General features: G+C 35.9%; 1 protein-coding gene and 2 long non-coding RNA genes across 4 annotated transcripts in view; 2 read left to right on the top strand and 1 right to left on the bottom strand.

Moving 5' to 3' along the window:
• LOC309503355 overlaps positions 1-8,812 on the bottom strand; it is a 76,499-nt gene extending 67,687 nt beyond the window's left edge. Inside the window, exon 1 of the long non-coding RNA XR_014207620.1 lies at positions 8,030-8,812. This is a non-coding gene — a long non-coding RNA (uncharacterized lncRNA). The remainder of the gene's footprint in view (positions 1-8,029) is intronic.
• Positions 1-17,824, top strand: part of LOC309503306 — a 131,345-nt gene that overhangs the window by 20,517 nt on the left and 93,004 nt on the right. The window lies entirely within an intron of this gene.
• Positions 7,347-13,982, top strand: LOC309502663 (galactose-specific lectin nattectin-like). Of its 2 annotated transcripts, XM_082175125.1 has the most exons (7): positions 7,347-7,396; positions 7,476-7,549; positions 7,924-7,977; positions 8,925-9,004; positions 10,582-10,719; positions 11,171-11,282; positions 11,387-13,982. In XM_082175125.1, the coding sequence occupies exons 2-7, from the start codon at positions 7,492-7,494 to the stop codon at positions 11,467-11,469; spliced, it is 525 nt and encodes a 174-aa protein (XP_082031251.1). In that variant the 5' UTR covers positions 7,347-7,396; positions 7,476-7,491; the 3' UTR covers positions 11,470-13,982. The 2 variants fall into 2 exon arrangements, with proteins under 2 accessions (XP_082031251.1, XP_082031250.1); XM_082175124.1 differs by having other exon boundaries at positions 7,354-7,549.

Here is a 17,824-nt window from a genome sequence, read left to right as displayed (position 1 = left end):
TATTCAGACAAATTTATTTAAAACACAGACATCAATAATCAGTCTGTGAATCTCAACAATGGTGACAATAATAAAGCATGTTGCAGTGGCTGCCACCAATCACAACTCATTAATGGCTCCCATCATGCATTGCGGTATGAATAAATTATGATCTGAATTGTCTATGTAATTTACTTTTCCTAATTGAATATTCTGCTCCTCACCATTGTTGAGATGCTTAAACTGAATCTTGGCATCTGTGTGTGCCTAAAAGTATGATTTTTTTATTTTTTTATCAACTTTTAAGAAATCCTTTATATTATATCAACAATTCTGGGCATTTATGCAGATTCACAGTTATGCTATAACCAACAACATAAATCGAAGTCAGAAAGAAGGATTTTAATGAGTTCAGTGATCAAATTCAAATGATGATTGTCATAATATAACCAACACCATCAGATCACTTTTTTTTTCTTTGTTCAACTGGCAGTTATAACTCAGATACAACAGCCAAACAAAATCTAAAGTTAATAATATATGGGCCAAGAGTCCAACTAAAGCAACCATTGATCGTCATAACGGTGGCTTACAATTTGAGATTTTCTCCTTCAGTGATTCTGCTTGTTAACATCAGGTGTCTTCAATAATGTTCAATCATCACTAAATTAATCACTTAATTATCTCATTAACTTAAACACTTTTGAGTGTGGACTCATACACTCCCAGGAGTGTTAATTTAACACTGGAGTTTTTGCTGTGTACAAAGAGCCGTAGTTAACTGACAAGCTGAGCCATATCGCATTAAATATCGCTGGCGATACAGCCGCGATATTAATGCGATTTGGCTCAGCTTGTCAGTTAACTACGGCTCTTTGTAGTAAATGCCGCTCCATCTGAAAGCAGGTGATGGCGATTTACTACTAATCAAGGAACCGGCTTTACTGACGAGATGCGCATAACAATATCGCGATTTAAATCGCCCAGCCCTACTCAAGGGCATCCAAGATGTAGGTGTCTTTTTTTCCGCAGTAGTTTCAATTTTGATATTTTTAGGTCAAACCGTTCTTGTCTGTCAGTCATATAATGCAGGTCTATGGTCACCACTTCAAAGAGCATGCACAGAGTCCAAATTAAACAATTCCCCATCGTAAGTACACATTGATGGCCTAAGACACGAAACGAGCGGTTTGTGTGAGAAAACGAACAGTATTTATATCGTTGTTACCTCTTGAACACAGTCGCGTCCAAATGATCTGAGGGCGCGGCCGGGTATAGATATATACACTAGATGTCGCCTTGGCTACGGTTTCGTTCCAATGAACTGCAATAGCCAAGGCGACATCTATTGTATATATCTATACCCGCCTGCGCCCTCAGATCATTTGGACGTGGCTGTGTTCAAGAGGTAAAAACGATATAAATACTGTTCGTTTTCTCACACAAACTGCTCGTTTCGTGTCTTAGGCCATCAATGTGTACTTACGATGGGGAATTGTTTAATTTGGACAATGTGGAATTGTTTTAATTTGGACTCTGTGCTTGCTCTTTGAGGTGGTGACCATAGACCTGCATTATTTGACTGACAGACAAGAACGGTTTGACCTAAAAATATAAAAATTGAAACTACTGCGGAAAAAAAGACACCTACATCTTGGATGCCCTTGAGGTAAGCTAAAACATACCAACATTTTATTTCAAAGTGAACTATCCCTTTAACAGAGGTTTAGATCTTGATGTTTTAATGTAAATGTTTGGTCACCATTATGGTGATCATTGTCCATTTAGTTGTGCAGTTATACTCTTGGCTTTTTATGCGAGTTTGTGGTTTTTGTAAAAGTGTTACAAAACACTGTTAGTGAAAATCTATTAACAATGAATAACCACACTGTTAACCCTTGCTGTAAAAAAAGGTCAAATTCTAACAGTTCCATACCATTTCCCATTAAAAATGCAATTTACTGTAGAAAACAATGCATTCTGGGTTATAATTGTAGTTTAACACTGTGTTCATATGGAAACTATCAGCAGGGTGTTAAAGAAACACAGACTCCGTGTTAGAGTTAATTCAAAACTTAAATGATTAATTGAGTTATGATTGATTGATTATTGAAGACACCTGATGTTAATGAGCAGAATCACTTAAGTCAAGAAGACAAGAGAAACCATTATGGTGATCAGTGTTCATTTAGTTGGGCAGTTTGACTCTTGGCTTGTTATGAGAGTTTGTGGTTTTTGTAACAGTGTTGACTAAACACATTATTTGTTGCAAAGGAAGCGTATACAAAAATGATCAGCTGATATAGTTTAGATGATATAATATATATAAGCATATATTTATAAGTGGAGCTGGTAATGCTGTTTGTGGAGTTGTTTAATCCTCCTCTGCTGAGATCTTCACAGATTTAATGTCTTCTTTTCTCTTCAGTTGATTTCATCTCAGGCTGTGTCTGAAGTCAGTTGTAGTTCTTGTTTCTGCTCGTCTCTTTTTGTGTTCTCTTCTTTCCTTCAGTGATTCTGCTTGTTAACAGGCTTATTAAGGCTGAGATGACTCCATATTTAATATACACAGACTTTGTGGCTCCTATAAGGTCCAGTTCTGGATTATTTCTTTGCTCTTGGCTGACATGTGGCATTGCTATGGCCTGCCACAGAGCCTTAGATTAAATCAACTGAAGAGAAAAGAAGACATTAAATCTGTGAAGATCTCAGCAGAGGAGGATTAAACAACTCCACAAACAGCATTACCAGCTTCACTTATAAATATATACTTATCATCTAAACTATATCATCAGATCATTTTTGGTATACGTTTCCTTTGCAACAAATGATGTGTTTAGTCAACACTGTTACAGAAACCACAAACTCACATAAAAAGCCAAGAGTCAAACTGCCCAACTAAGGGCGCTTTCACACTGGCAGTTTAGTGCGGACCGGGGCACGGTTCGCATGAAAAATCGCTAATGTGAACGCTGTCATCGGACCTGGGTGCGCACTAGAGTACCGAACCCGAGACTACCTGGAGGAGGTGGTCTGAGCTCGGTTGCTCCCGAACCGTGGCGCGGTTCGCGTTAATGTGCAAGCAACACGGACTCGGGTGCGCGCTTGTTCAGGAAGTATAGTATCCCGCGCATGCGTATCACTGTCGCATCAGTGAAAAATCTTCTGCGAGCAGCAGAAACACGGCGTCCCCTGGATATGTGCTGAATTACACCATGTAATGAACATAAACGTAGTTGTCTCTCACTATGTTGTGCATAATAGCACCAAAAAAACAGACAAATTACAGCTATGCTCAGTCGAGTTGTATTCTCCATGCGTTTTCCGTGTGCGTTTGCGATGACGTAAGATCACTGCAAACGCACCTGGGTTCGATACAACTAATTGAGTGTGAAACCAGACCAACGCTGCGGGGGGCGCCGGGAACTAGCGCACTCGGGTTCGGACCGCAGCAAACGAACCCAGTGGAAAAACGCCCTAAATGAACACTGATCACCAAAATGGTTTCTCTTTTCTTCAGTGATTCTGCTCATTAACATCAGGTGTCTTCAATAATCAAACAATCATCACACAATTAATCACTTAAGTATCGAATTAACTTCAACACTGAGTCTGTTTCTTTAACACCCTGCTGATGGTTTCCAAATGAACACGGTGTTAAATTTCACTGACAGTGGAAATGATGCACCCTCTCATAAACTACCCAGTTGGGTTATAATAACCAACTGCTGGTTTGCCAAACTGGAATAAACTGGATTGGTAATGTTGTCTTCTGTCCTAAGAGAAAACTTGTTGAGTTGAGTTAAGGTTTCTGCAAATCATGCTTAATAAGCTGGATGTCCTTCCTCTGTCGTTTATGCTGTTGTCTTCTTCTAGCACTCTTGTTCTTCTTCACTGTAGTCTTCGTCTATCTCATCTCTTTCAACACGTTCTCTTCACGCCCATAGTTATCCTCTTGATAATCTCTGTGGTTGATTACAAAACATTAAGTTCAAAAACTTATCTTTCAAAACTTTTGCTCATCTCATTCTGCTCTACAAAAAAGAGGAAGTCAAATACATTTGTTTCTACATTAACTCCATTTTAAGTAATGCAGGATCTTTCCAAACCGCATTCAAGCATCTTTATATGGCATTAACTTAAAAGCAAGCAAATAATATTTATTTGAAACAGGTAAATAGCAATATCAATATCCAAAACACGTTCATCAGTTGAAGAAAAATCATTCTGAAAGTGATTCCAACAATATCGCTTCTCTATGCCTATTTTCGTTGTGGTGTGAACTCTACTATCTTTAATATTTAGAACGATCTTAAGAACTATATCTTTATAGTTCTTATCTTAATAGTTATCGTCCTTGGTGTGAACGGGCCTAATACTGTTATTTCTCACAATATGACATATATAAAACCTCAGTAACACAAAAACAAACATTAATGACACTCATCTTCATCAACCAGTACAGATAAATAACAACAGCAGCATAATATGTATTGAGATTCATATTAGAAGCAGACATATCATAGAAGAAGACATGCTGATGTTTGTATGTGTATCTAAAGTTTTTTTTTTTTTCTAACAATGCATTTAAAAATGTAATTCAGAATGTTTGATATCTGGCAAGAAAGCATTTCTGGTGAAAATCTATGAATAACAAGCGATCACTTTTGATCACATTAGTCAATTTTTCTTTATGATGATGAGTGATGTATCACCTGACCATCTTTGTTAGCTAATAGTGAACAGAGTTTCTTGTTAGTTAATAGTATAGCCACTAAGCAAAATGATGTTCAAAATACATCTTTTCAATGTCTTTGTCACAAAAGCGTACGGTCAACATACCTTGTTCATCATCACGTCTATATCAGACGTGCAGAACACGTCAAAAAAAGACGTCATAAAAACTTTTAAAAGCTTATTCTGCTTATTCTGCTTATTATATTCTGCTTATTATAAAAACTTATTCTGGCTCCTCAGTGGACGTCTCTTCAACGTACGCTTTTGTGACAAAGACGTAGAAAAGATGTCTTTTGAACATCATTTTGCTTAGGGTAGTTACTAGAATGTTAATAGTGCATCACTCGTTTGTTGCAGTGTAGTTATTCATTAATGAAGGAACAGTATTCAAAAGTGTTACCATTCACAGTATATTCCAGTAGGCTACTTTCTCGAAAACAACAAATATTACCCAGAATTCATTGTTTTCTAGGGTATCTAGGGAGAATGGTACACAGCAAAATCCCCAGTGTTAAATTAACACTCCTCAGTGTACATATGTGTCCACACTACAGGGTGTTAAAAATTAACACTGAAGCAGTGTTGAAGTTAATGAGATAATTAAGTTAACACTGAAGCAGTGGTGAAGTTAATGAGATAATTAAGTGATTAATTAAGTGATGATTGTCCATAAGTGGTGACACCTGATGTTAATAAGCAGAATCATTGACGGAAAGAAAAAAAACAATAACAGAAAAAAGAGAAACACAAGAACTACAACTGACTTCGAGTCATTACACATTGTTGCACTTATTATTACCAGTTTGACTTTATTTCTGTCATACATCGACAAAAGTTCTTGAGATTTAACAGAAGTTTAGACGATAATGTTTTATGGAATTTTTCTTTTCAAGTTACCATTATGGTGGTCAGTGTTTGCTTTAGTTGGGCTCTTGACACTTTTCATTTTTAATTAGTTTTTCTCTGGTTGCTACAACTCTGTGTTTATAAAGCACATTTGTTACTGCAAGAGAAAACATGACCTGCTCACAATATGTTTTGGTGATAATGAAAATATCATCATGTAGTGACCTGATTCACTGATGCCATTCAGAGTCAAAATTTTTGACTATATGCTTGATGTCTTGTTTTAGTATTGGTGATTGTAGCTCTGAGATTCTACAGCAATATGAAACATTTTGAAAATACTTTGTGCAAAGAAGTTATTGTGTTTAAACACACAGACATCAATAATCAGCATATGAATCTCAACAATGGTGACAAAAAAACAAACCAGTGACAAACAGATTAACTCTGAACATCACCAAATAAACTACTAAAGTCAGAACAAAACAATAGCAAAATAAAAGCAAACAGAAAAAACAATGAAAATTACAGGACAATTCAGCTGCATAATTTATTCATGCTGCAATGCATGATGTCAGCCATTGATGCGTTCTGATTGGTGGCTCCCATCATGCACTGCAACATTAAGCATTTGTTTGATTGTCACCATTGTTGAGATTCATATGTAGATTCTTGATGTCTGTTTGTGATTTTAAAACCTTCAGATTCCTAAAACATTGCTGGAAGTAACTACTGTAGGGAAAAATTAATAAAACATTTAGATAATCAGTTTATAATGACGGGTGCCATCAGTAAATCAGGTCACTAGTAATTTAATCATCAAAACATAACCAGGTCTGCATTTCCATTAACATCTCAAGCCTAACTTGATCACAGACCAACTGCAACAAATGGTCTATACGATCAAATTAGGCTTGCGATGCTTTCAGGAAACAGAGCCCAAGTCATAGTTTCTCCAAGCACAGAGTTGGAGCAGCCAGAGAAATACTAATGTTAAATAGTAAAGGGTCAAGAGCCCAACTAAAGCAAACACTGACCACCATAATGGTGACATGAAACGAAACATTCCATAAAACATTACCATCTAAACTTCTGTTAAATCTAAATAAGAACATGTGTCGATGTATGACAGAAATAAAGTCAAACTGGTAAAATAATAAGTGCAATAATGGCTCGAAGTCAGTAGTTCTTGTGTTTCTCTTTTTTCTGTTATTGTTTTTTCTCTTTCCTTCAGTGAGTCTGCTTGTTATCATCAGGTGTCACCACTAATGTTCAATCATCACTTAATTAATCACTTAATTATCTCATTAACTTCAACACTGCTTCAGTGTTAATTTTTAACACCCTGTAGTGTGGACACATATGTACACTGAGGAGTGTTAATTTAACACTGGGGATTTTGCTGTGTATGTTACGGTCAGAATTTGGCCGTTTATTTTACAGAAAGGTTTTACAGTGTGCATATTTGCTGGTGACGGCAACAATCCTCCATTCATTCCAGGTGAACAAAGAGCATCTTATGAAGAGTGTGAGAAATGTATAAACCATGTACATAAAACATGCAGACTAGTGCAATTACAAAATTACACTACTGAGTAGATGAATAATAAACATTTGTTCTGTATTCATAGAACACACATAAAACAATAATGGTATTATAACAGAAGTGGCTCAAGTACAAACTATACAAAAACATTGTTTGTACAGGAAGTGAGAACATGAGCATGTGATGGATGATGCTGATAAACACACTCCCCTCCAGTATATAAACAGATAAACCAGGGCTCCGCTCCACAACGCAATATCCAGACGTTGATATTGATCTACTGAACTGGTTTGTGTCACAAAAATACAAAACTTTGTAATAATTAATTCTGAATAATTATTATTATTAATTATTATTATTATTTCAGTATTCGTTGAGGAACAATGGCGCTCTGGACTGTCTACCTGTCTCTCTGTCTTCTCATAGCTTTGAGAGCTTCAGGTAAGAGCATTATTCAACGTTTCACATTATTACTGTTATTTTAACATGAATTGTAGCACACCTGGGACTCTGTAATGACTAATCAGAAGAATGATCTAATACAGTATGTGCACTAAAGTAAATCTGAGTTTGTTTCTTAATTATTATGATATGTAATAAATATATTACAATAAAACAACAACAATTATATCAGCTGAAGTTATTGATTCATATTAATGTATTGTTAAAATTAAAAACAACAACAAATACGCATATTAAATCTGTAGTATATTTATTATTAGTAGTAGTAGTAGAATAGCAGTATAACTACCACTACTACTGCTGCTGCTATTAGCAGTTCTGTTTTAAAAATGTAATATTTCTTTCTTTTTAAGTGGAAACGAACCCTGTTCACAATAGAACTTCTGTTGAAAGTGAAGATTGTGGCGGTAAGGCTTCTCTTGTCTTCTACTTCTCTTCAGTGTGTATACAGTCCAAAACCGTTGCATTTCTCTATCTTAACAAGTGTGTGTGATACCTGATGATCATGTTCTCCAGCATGCTTTAAAATTGTTCTAAAGAGCATCTTGGAAGCAAGAAAATTTAACTGAAAAACAGGTTTGCATGATTAATGTAAACAAAAACTAAAAAATACTTGATTAGTGCAAAATCTTAAATGTCTTTTCACATCATGATGTTTCTCTATAAAAAAATTTTTTTTTAAGTAATATGTCAATACATCATCAATCCTTCTTACGAAACATTATTCACTGATTCACTAAGGTAAGCCTGTTATAAGTGTTTATATTTTAGACCTGTCGGAATGGTTTTCATGGGGAATTGCGTACATACATCACTCACCCGTGCGTGTCTCGTCATATACGTAAATAGAGAAAAGTTGCTCCGTCTACTTTGCCATGTGTCTGGTGTGTGAGTGGCAGGGGTTAGCTTTCACATGAGCAAGAAAGGAAGAGATGGAGCAGCAAACACCCGTTTTAAACAAACACCGAACAGAGGAGAAAAGAGAACGCGACAGAACTCGTCATAAAACAAGAATCAACATCAGCTTTAGGAGATGGAGAGAACTGAGGGATTTGAAATGTTGTAAAAGCGAAGTGGAGATGATGATGTTTTTATTACTCAAAGGTGTTTTATTGAACAGATAGACTGTCTAACAGAGTTCACTGTAAAGCATCTATTGTGAAGCATCATCTTCATCTGCACTGTCACGCAAAGCCGAAGCACGACCACAACAATGTCGCATGCCTTTTTGTGTTCTAACCGGTAAAGGGACAAAAGTTACATACTGTACCTTAAAATTATTAATTTAATTACATGAAAGGTCATTAATGGTAAAACAATTGTATAAAATAATAACACAAAACTTCCCTTTAAGTCTGTCCGGAAGGATGGTCTGCCTATGGATGCAGATGCTTCAGGTTTTTCAATGACACTCACACGTGGAATGATGCCGAGGTATGATACATTCATCTTCTAATATGACATAAAAATCATATAAGAATATTCTTGGTTAAATACAACTTCAGCTCTGTGAACATCAGTGACGACTGTCAATTATCACAGGAAAATAATTTCAACTTGTTCCTCAGTTTAAAAACAAAATTATGTTAACAGTAAATAAATTACAATGGAGCTCTAGGAAAATACAGACACAGATCATGTTATCATGTGTTAGGATCAGTGGTTAAAGTGGGATTTGGCAGGTGGGGGAACCCTCAAATTTTGGTGCAACAAGGTGCAACAGGGGGAAATTACTCACCGTGGGACTATATATTGAGTTTCGTGGTATAGCAATACGTTTTGGGACAAAAGTGTCACTGTGGCACCAATTATCACACCACACAATATGGAACACAACCTTGTTTTTCACAATGTAAATTTAAACAAGAATGGGAAGTCCAAAACAGACTCAAATGCGAGGTAGTTAGGGGGTTCGGGGGCATGCTCCCCCTTGAAAATTTGGATTTCTCTGACCTACATATGTGCACTTTAGGGCTTTTGAAGGCCAAAAAAAATTGATAAGAAATGTATCAATTTAAAACCTTGTCATTAGATTATTTGTCAATACCTGCTCTCTCCTCATCTTCATCTTTCTTTTTCTCTCAGTCTCCTTATCCTGCCCTATTGCTTCTCCTCCTAAAGCTGAACTTTGACTGATAGTCTTTCAATTTTCATATGTGTCAGTGAAGAAAATAAACAAAAGCTCAACTGATATTTATACGTTCTAATAATCATTTTCTGAGACAAGTTAAATTACTCAAGGCTACCAGGAAAGCTGTAGCCTAAGTCAGTATTGCCAATAGGAACCTTCTGCAAGCTTTGTAATATGAAAACGTCTGTTTTTAAATGTTAAAAGTAATTTTAAATAATACAAATGAAAGTCTATGTTTAACGCAGCTGGTGGAATTGGCAGACGTTCCCTTAGGCATCATGCGCTGTGGAAACCCGTCAAAGCATTCTCAGGTGTAAATATAATATAATAATAAATAATAAAATATATTATAAGGGAAAACAAATGTCCGGCAAATATCGAACCTAAAACTAACTTTACCGCGCTAAACCACCGTGTGTGCATTTCACGCATTAGTAATCGCTGGCGTTCAGCGGGGAGGGGAGGCGTGAACCGGTGTAGATGACTGGGAACATAACGCCGGGAAGCGTGTTTGTGAATGCTGGGCCAGGGGGTGATATTAAGGTTTGATTTGATGAATGATGATTATTATTGAATTTGATGAGAATGATTTGATTTGAATCTATTTATTTATTAATTTATCTGAGGTGCCGGAACGAAGTTCCGGAACGTTCCGGCCCACTTTAACCCCTGGTTAGGATCACTTAAAACTAGATTAGTTATATACACAGTATAAGCAGGACCTTTTCTACAAAAGTATAGTCCACCTCAAAAGGCAGATTTTAGACTTCATGGGTAAAATAATACATTGCAATACAAGGCATGTCACAGATTTTCGAAAATAAATGATTTTTTTATTTTTTATAAATAGTGGTGTTTGTTCATGTCTCCGTCTCTACAGAAAAACTGCTCGGGCTATAATGGTGGGCACCTTGCTTCTGTGCACAGCCGAAAGGAGTACAAGTTTATACAGCGCCTGATTAAGATCTCAACTCACAACTTAACGGAGACCTGGATTGGAGGCAATGATACTGTTCATGTATGCAGTTATTTTTTCTATCATGCTTTTTTGCTACTGGGCATTTACAGTTACATTTACATTCAAACATTTTTACATTAAGACATTTTTTCAAAATGCATGAAGATTTTTTTTTTTTTTGGTCCTCCGAATAGTTAGTTTAGGGCATTGGCAACCATGAGATGGGCATCGCTCACCATGATCATGACATACTCGAGTGTTTGTATTGTGAAACTTGATGTGAAATAGATGGCTGATAAGATAATTGAGTAATTTAGCCCTGCCTTAAATATTTTTCACATGCTCTTTACTGATACCCTTTCTGTGAAATCATTTCTATTCATTTCTGTTTAGATTTCTGACATTTTTAAAGTGGAAATGGGGTTAGGGTTCATGAGGAATCCTCTTCTAGATCAGTAAAGATTCAATTAAACTTTGTAAGCTGTGGACATAAACACAACTCTGTTCACAGGAGGGAGAATGGCTCTGGAGTGATGGATCCAAAATGAACTTTCAAATATGGTCGCCTAGAAAGCCCAGATACTATTACAGAAATCAGCACTGCCTTGAGATGAACTTTGGCTGTAAGTAACTGCTGTTAATGCTCATAAACTATCTAAATAAACTACACACTAACTAAATAATACACAAATGATAAAAACTAATATTTTGCTCTATCTTGCAACAGATGGCTACTGGAATGGTGTAGGATGTTATAGACCGATGCCCTATGTGTGTTGTTGCAGTGTTGGCATATATTATCAAGGATAGAAATGTTGGACCTACAAACACACTTCCAGATACATATGCACGCACGCACGCACACACACACACACACACACACACACACACACACACACACAGCAAAATCCCCAGTGTTAAATTAACACTCCTCAGTGTTTATATGTGTCCACACTACAGGGTGTTAAAAATTAACACTGAAGCAGTGTTGAAGTTAATGAGTTAATTAAGTTAACACTGAAGCAGTGTTGAAGTTAATGAGATAATTAAGTTAACACTGAAGCAGTGTTGAAGTTAATGAGATAATTAAGTTAACACTGAAGCAGTGTTGAAGTTAATGAGATAATTAAGTGATTAATTAAGTGATGATTGGCCATTAGTGGTGACACCTGATGTTAATATGCAGAATCATTGAAGGAAAGAGAAACAAGAACAGAAAAGAGAAACACAAGAACTACTGACTTTGAACCATTATTGCACTTATTATTTTACCAGTTTGACTTTATTTCTGTCATACATCGACACACGGTCTTATTTAGATTTAACAGAAGTTTAGATGGTAATGTTTTATGGAATGTTTCGTTTCATGTCACCATTATGGTGGTCAGTGGTTGCTTTAGTTGGGCTCTTGACCCTTTACTTTGTAAAATTAGTATTTTTCTGGTTGCTCCAACTCTGTGCTTATAGAGCATATGTGTTATGGCAAGAAAAACTATTATTTGGGCTGTGTTTCCTGAAAACATCACAAGCCTAATTTGATCGTACAGACCATTTGTTGCAATTGGTCTGCAATCAAGTTAACTTTAAGATGCTTTTGGAAATTCAGCCCTGGTTATGTTTCAATGATGAGATTACTAGTGACCTGATTCAATGATGTCACCCAGCTTTATAAACTGATTATCTAATTGTTTTATTTATTAATTTTTCACTACAGTAGTTTCTTCCAGCAATATTTTAAAGATCTGAAGGATTTAAAATCACACACAGACATCAATAATCTACATATGAATCTCAACAATGGTGACAATCAAACAAATGCTTAATGTTGCAATGCATGATGGGAGCCACCAATCAGAATGCATCAATGGCTGACATCATGCATTGCAGCATGAATAAATTATGCAGCTGAATTGTCCTGTAATTTTCATTGTTTTTTCTGTTGGCTTTTATTTTGCTATTGTTTTGTTCTGACTTTAGTAGCTTGTTTTGTGATGTTCAGAGTTGATCTGTTTGTCACTAGTTTGTTTATTGTCACCATTGTTGAGATTCATATGCTGATTCTTGATGTCTGTGCGTTTAAACACAGTAACTTCTTTGCTCAAAGTATTTTCAAAATTTTTGATATTGCTGTTGGATCTCAAACTGTAGAATCTCAGAGCTACAACCACCAATACTAAAACAAGACATCAAGCATATAGTCAAAGATTTAGACTCTCACATCAGTGAATCAGGTCACTACATGATAATGTTTTTATCATCAAAACATATTGTGAGCAGGTCATGTTTTCTCTTGCAGAAACAAATGTGCTTTATAAACACAGAGTTGTAGCAACCAGAGAAAAACTAATATTAAAAAATGAAAAGTGTCAAGAGCCCAACTAAAGCAAACACTGACCACCATAATGGTAACTTGAAAAGAAAAATTCCATAAAATATTACCGTCTAAACTTCTGTTGAATCTCAAGAACTTTTGTCGATGTATGACAGAAATAAAGTCAAACTGGTAATAATAAGTGCAACAATGTGTAATGACTCGAAGTCATTTGTAGTTCTTGTGTTTCTCTTTTTTCTGTTATTGTTTTTTCTCTTTCCTTCAGTGAGTCTGCTTGTTATCATCAGGTGTCACCACTAATGGCCAATCATCACTTAATTAATCACTTAATTATCTCATTAACTTCAACACTGCTTCAGTGTTAACTTAATTATCTCATTAACTTCACCACTGCTTCAGTGTTAACTTAATTAACTCATTAACTTCAACACTGCTTCAGTGTTAATTTTTAACACCCTGTAGTGTGGACACATATAAACACTGAGGAGTGTTAATTTAACACTGGGGATTTTGCTGTGCACACACAGAAGCCCAAAGCGCAGAAGACGGAAAGGACGCAAGAATGTCCATTTATGGTAAACAATGTTGTCACCAAAAATCCCCTCGACTGAGTTCCGTATAAATATGACTGCATTCTTGACTGTTGGTTGTTGCATTTTTGATTTTGATGTCGTTTGCATCCCTGGGGAGAAATTAGTTCTCTTCTAGCTCAGTTTTTTTAACTGAAATTCTTTTTGCTTAAATTGCTCTGCTGTATTATTATAACTTGAAAAACCTCGGATGAGAACAAGTTATTTTTACTTCTATTGCTTGAACTGCTTACAAGGTAATTAGCCTTTGTAATATCCCCTCATACAGGACTGCCCTGTTGAGGTTGGATAAGCTGAAGTTTTATAACCTGTAACTTTTTGATGATTTGCTACAAGTATTAATCCTTGTGTAACCAGTATGTTATCTTTTGTTGAAATACATTTTTATTTCTAAAGACAAACACTGTTAAGTTTTTACTTCAGCTCACAAAGACAGTTCTATTAGTGATAGACAGAGCATTATAATAATCTTTGCAAGACCCAGGACAACAAAGGTTCCAGGAACGATTCTGCTGGAGGGGGTAAGCATGAATTTGATCCATATGTTTAGTTGCTAATGTTTATTATTGTTCCACGACAGGGACTACACCTAGATTTACTGGTATAAGTTAAACGATCTAGTGAGGATTTATTCCTATTCTGACCTGACAGCAAAAGACTACCTTGCAACATTGATACTAGGGGTTCTTCAGGAGGATGAGATAAATACCAGATCTCTGTGTGTGTTAAGTATCAATGGTAGAAGAAACAAGCTACTTTGACCCATTTACTTCCCTTTATAAATGTTCAATGGAGGTAATAAATGTGTTTTAAAGACGGTTAATTGTGTTTGGTGAATGATAAGTTAATGACTCAGTGACACCTGTTAAACACCATTTTATAATTTGGGTATCACTCCACACTCTCTCTTCACACTAACACACATTAGAATAAATGGCTACCAACAGTAAAAACAAAACAAAAAAACACATGGAGATTGCTATAGAATAAATCCCCAAAATAAATAAATAATTAAACGAGTAAAATTATCATTTGAAAACGTTAGTCACACTCACCAAATATATTAAAGCCAGTCTTATTTTGTGTCTCACTACCAGGTTATTATCCTGTACCTTCAATAAATCTCATGTATTTACTCCACTTTCTCCTAAACCAAGTCTTTATGATTTTTTTTTCGTATGCTGCAACTTTCCCCAAATCTGTAACCCATGAAGGACGGAGACCATGGCAAATCCACAGACTAAATAGTGAAAGCTCGGTAAATACGGTACTTGAAAACGACGAGGCATGACGTGATTGGCTGCCAAAAAAAAACACCCGTTAATCTTTAAGGTTTTATAAATTTAAAATGTATTTATTATATGTATTGTTTTATTTATTTTATAGTTTTTATGGGATTCCAAATAAAATATACCTATTATTTTTCATAATAATGCCCTCCACACAGCAAAATCCCCAGTGTTAAATTAACACTGCTCAGTGTTTATATAATCCACTCTCAAAGTGTTATAACACTGAAGTAGGGCTGGGCGATATGGCCCAAAAAAATTATCACGATAATTGTTTTATATAGCGCTCCCCTCAGTATGTATATTGATGAGGGCAGAGCTTTTGGGTTCTTTTAAGGTTTTTATCAAATGTGTTTAAACCCCTTATTAACTCAGTTTTAAATGTTATCTTGGATCTCTCTTTTAAGTACACACATGAAATGTTTTTCTAACCTACCTATGAATTTACCTTTCTTAAGTTATAGTTTTAATAAAGATTTTTAAACCATAAGTGTCTGTATGTCTCTCTCAGAATAAAACGATAACCTCTTTCCAGGTAAGTAATAAAGTAACACAACACAAAGTTTTAGAAAAATATATCTCAATTATTTACTCAATAAAGAAATTATTATCTCCAACGAAATAAGAAAATGAAATAAGGATATGATTGTTCTTTTTTAAACCTTCAACATAAAATGTCCCTCTTTTTTAAAGGAAAATACTGTCAATACTGTATCATATACTGTATAAATGCACAGACAACAATTTAAACCCTATTAACCCTCAAATTGATTAATTCAAAAAACCTCAATGTACCAACTTTACCAACACTCAGTTTCAGTCAATCTCATGTTAATCTTGAGTACCTATAGAGTAGTATTGCATCCTTCTTATCTCCAAAAAGTCTTTAGTTTTATTATATTTATAAAAGAAAGATAGGCTGTACCGAGTCTTTCCGGAAAAAAACGAGCGGCTGGAGGCGTGCCATGTGGGCGGAGCTAAAGAATCACGAGCGCGAATCACATGTAGTTTGGCAGGGGAAGCATACACCCTACAGCAATAGCTCTGACTAGCGGCAAGAAAACTGATACAACTAACATGTTTGTATAACCATAGCACTAGTATTAAAACTAGTGTAGTCCGATCGGAGAAGCATACACCCTCTAGCTCTGAGTCAGATGCAGTGCGCAGCTAAGCAATGACATACAGTGTGCTTCCTCATTCATGAACATGATTTCTGCTCTCGTCCTACGGATTCCATCGGCTGTGGAGGTGAAGATGACGACTCCCATGATTCCACACTCCTTCACAGGACCATCAAGCTACGATGTTGTTAGTGTTGAATACCAGACCTCTGCGGTGAATGTACTTTGTATTATGCACAAGTATGTTACCGATATCTAGATAGCTTTAGCCACAACCATGTGGTATCCTGTCCACCAGGAAGCTGGTGTGTCGTGGGCGTTCTGGCGCAATATGGCTGCCGTCGCATCATCCAGGTGGATGCTGCACATTGGTGGTGGTTAAGGAGATTCCCCCTTTCATGTAAAGCGCTTTGAGTACCTAGAAAAGCGCTATATAAATGTAACAAATTATAACTTTAATACAGCATGTTGCGATAATCAGATAGAATAAAGAACAGGCATTTCCAATGCAATCAGATAGCATAAACAAGCTTGATTACTACAGCATGTTACTGAGGACAGTATGTGCAAAATAGGGGAGACCGGGGACAGTTGCAACAGGGGATGGTTGCAACATGTCATTTTTCTCCAATCAGAAACAAGCTAGAGTGATGACACTCACACTGCACATGCACAGTTAGACCCTCCCCCCACCAAAAAGACAGTAGACATATTCAACAAATGCTGATGCATTTATTGAACAAAACTTGTTTTGGAGGTATGAAAGTCAATTTTTTCATGAGATATATTTTGTCATACTGTCCTGAAATTTTGTATGAATTAATCAAAACTTACTTAGTTTGAATTATTGTTTTGTTGACTTCTAAGTGACATGGTTAGCATGTGTCAAAGTCAGTGTGTCTAGCAGGCATATGATGTTCTGTCATGGCTGATAGGGTCGGGGTCGGTTGCAACAAGTTATAAATTGCATGTTTAATAAAAGTTTGTTGCATTGTAAATTGTTAAATTCTTCCTGTCTGACACTGAAATATGCAGAGATTGAATAGCATCTATAACACCTGCATACTGAATCTATGTAGGCCTATGTTCTACACATGAACAAACAAAACTCAATAACTGTTATTTGATAAATATGACTAAATAAATAAATAATAGGCTACAATAATATTATTGAAATAAATAATACTATAATATTATAGTAGGCCTAAAACTGTTAATATTTTCAGAATTCTTTGCTCATTGAGACAAAAAGCTTAAGTTAATTAATGAAATTTAAGGTATTTTTAACATGTTGCAACTGTCCCTGGGTTGTGTTGCAACCGTCCCCTGGGTCGGGGTCAGTTGCAACATCTGACTTCTTCCATTCAAATAAATACTGTGAACGATATGTCATATATAATCATCTTTAAATGGTATGGGTAATTAGCAGACAGATGCAAGTTTTAATATATACAAATTTGGTTGGTCTAGTCCAAATAGTCTCTGAGTAATTGAGAGAAATGCAAAAAGTGTTGCAACTGTCCCCGGTCTCCCCTACTAGAAGCCGAAGTAACAAGCATATTTGATAACATTGCACTAGCAACCACCATACAGTACTGATAGCAATGTTGCTGAAATGACAGCATATTACTGATGCCTGATAAGCTTAGCACAGCATATGACAATGACACCAGGTATAAGCCTAAAACAAAGCCATCCCAGCTAGAAATGTTTTGTTTCTACGTTCTGAGAACATTACCATGAAGTTCTAATAATGTTTTCAGCGGGTAGTTTTATTTTGGTTCCCAGAATGTTCTCCTAAAACGTACACAGCAAAAAAAACCTCCAGTG

Source organism: Leuciscus leuciscus, assembly GCF_965113295.1.
Source record: "Leuciscus leuciscus genome assembly, chromosome: 1".
In the NCBI taxonomy this organism is placed as follows: Eukaryota; Metazoa; Chordata; class Actinopteri; order Cypriniformes; family Leuciscidae; genus Leuciscus; species Leuciscus leuciscus.
Note: the sequence above shows the minus strand (reverse complement) of the source record. Positions and strands in the feature narration are given on the sequence as shown.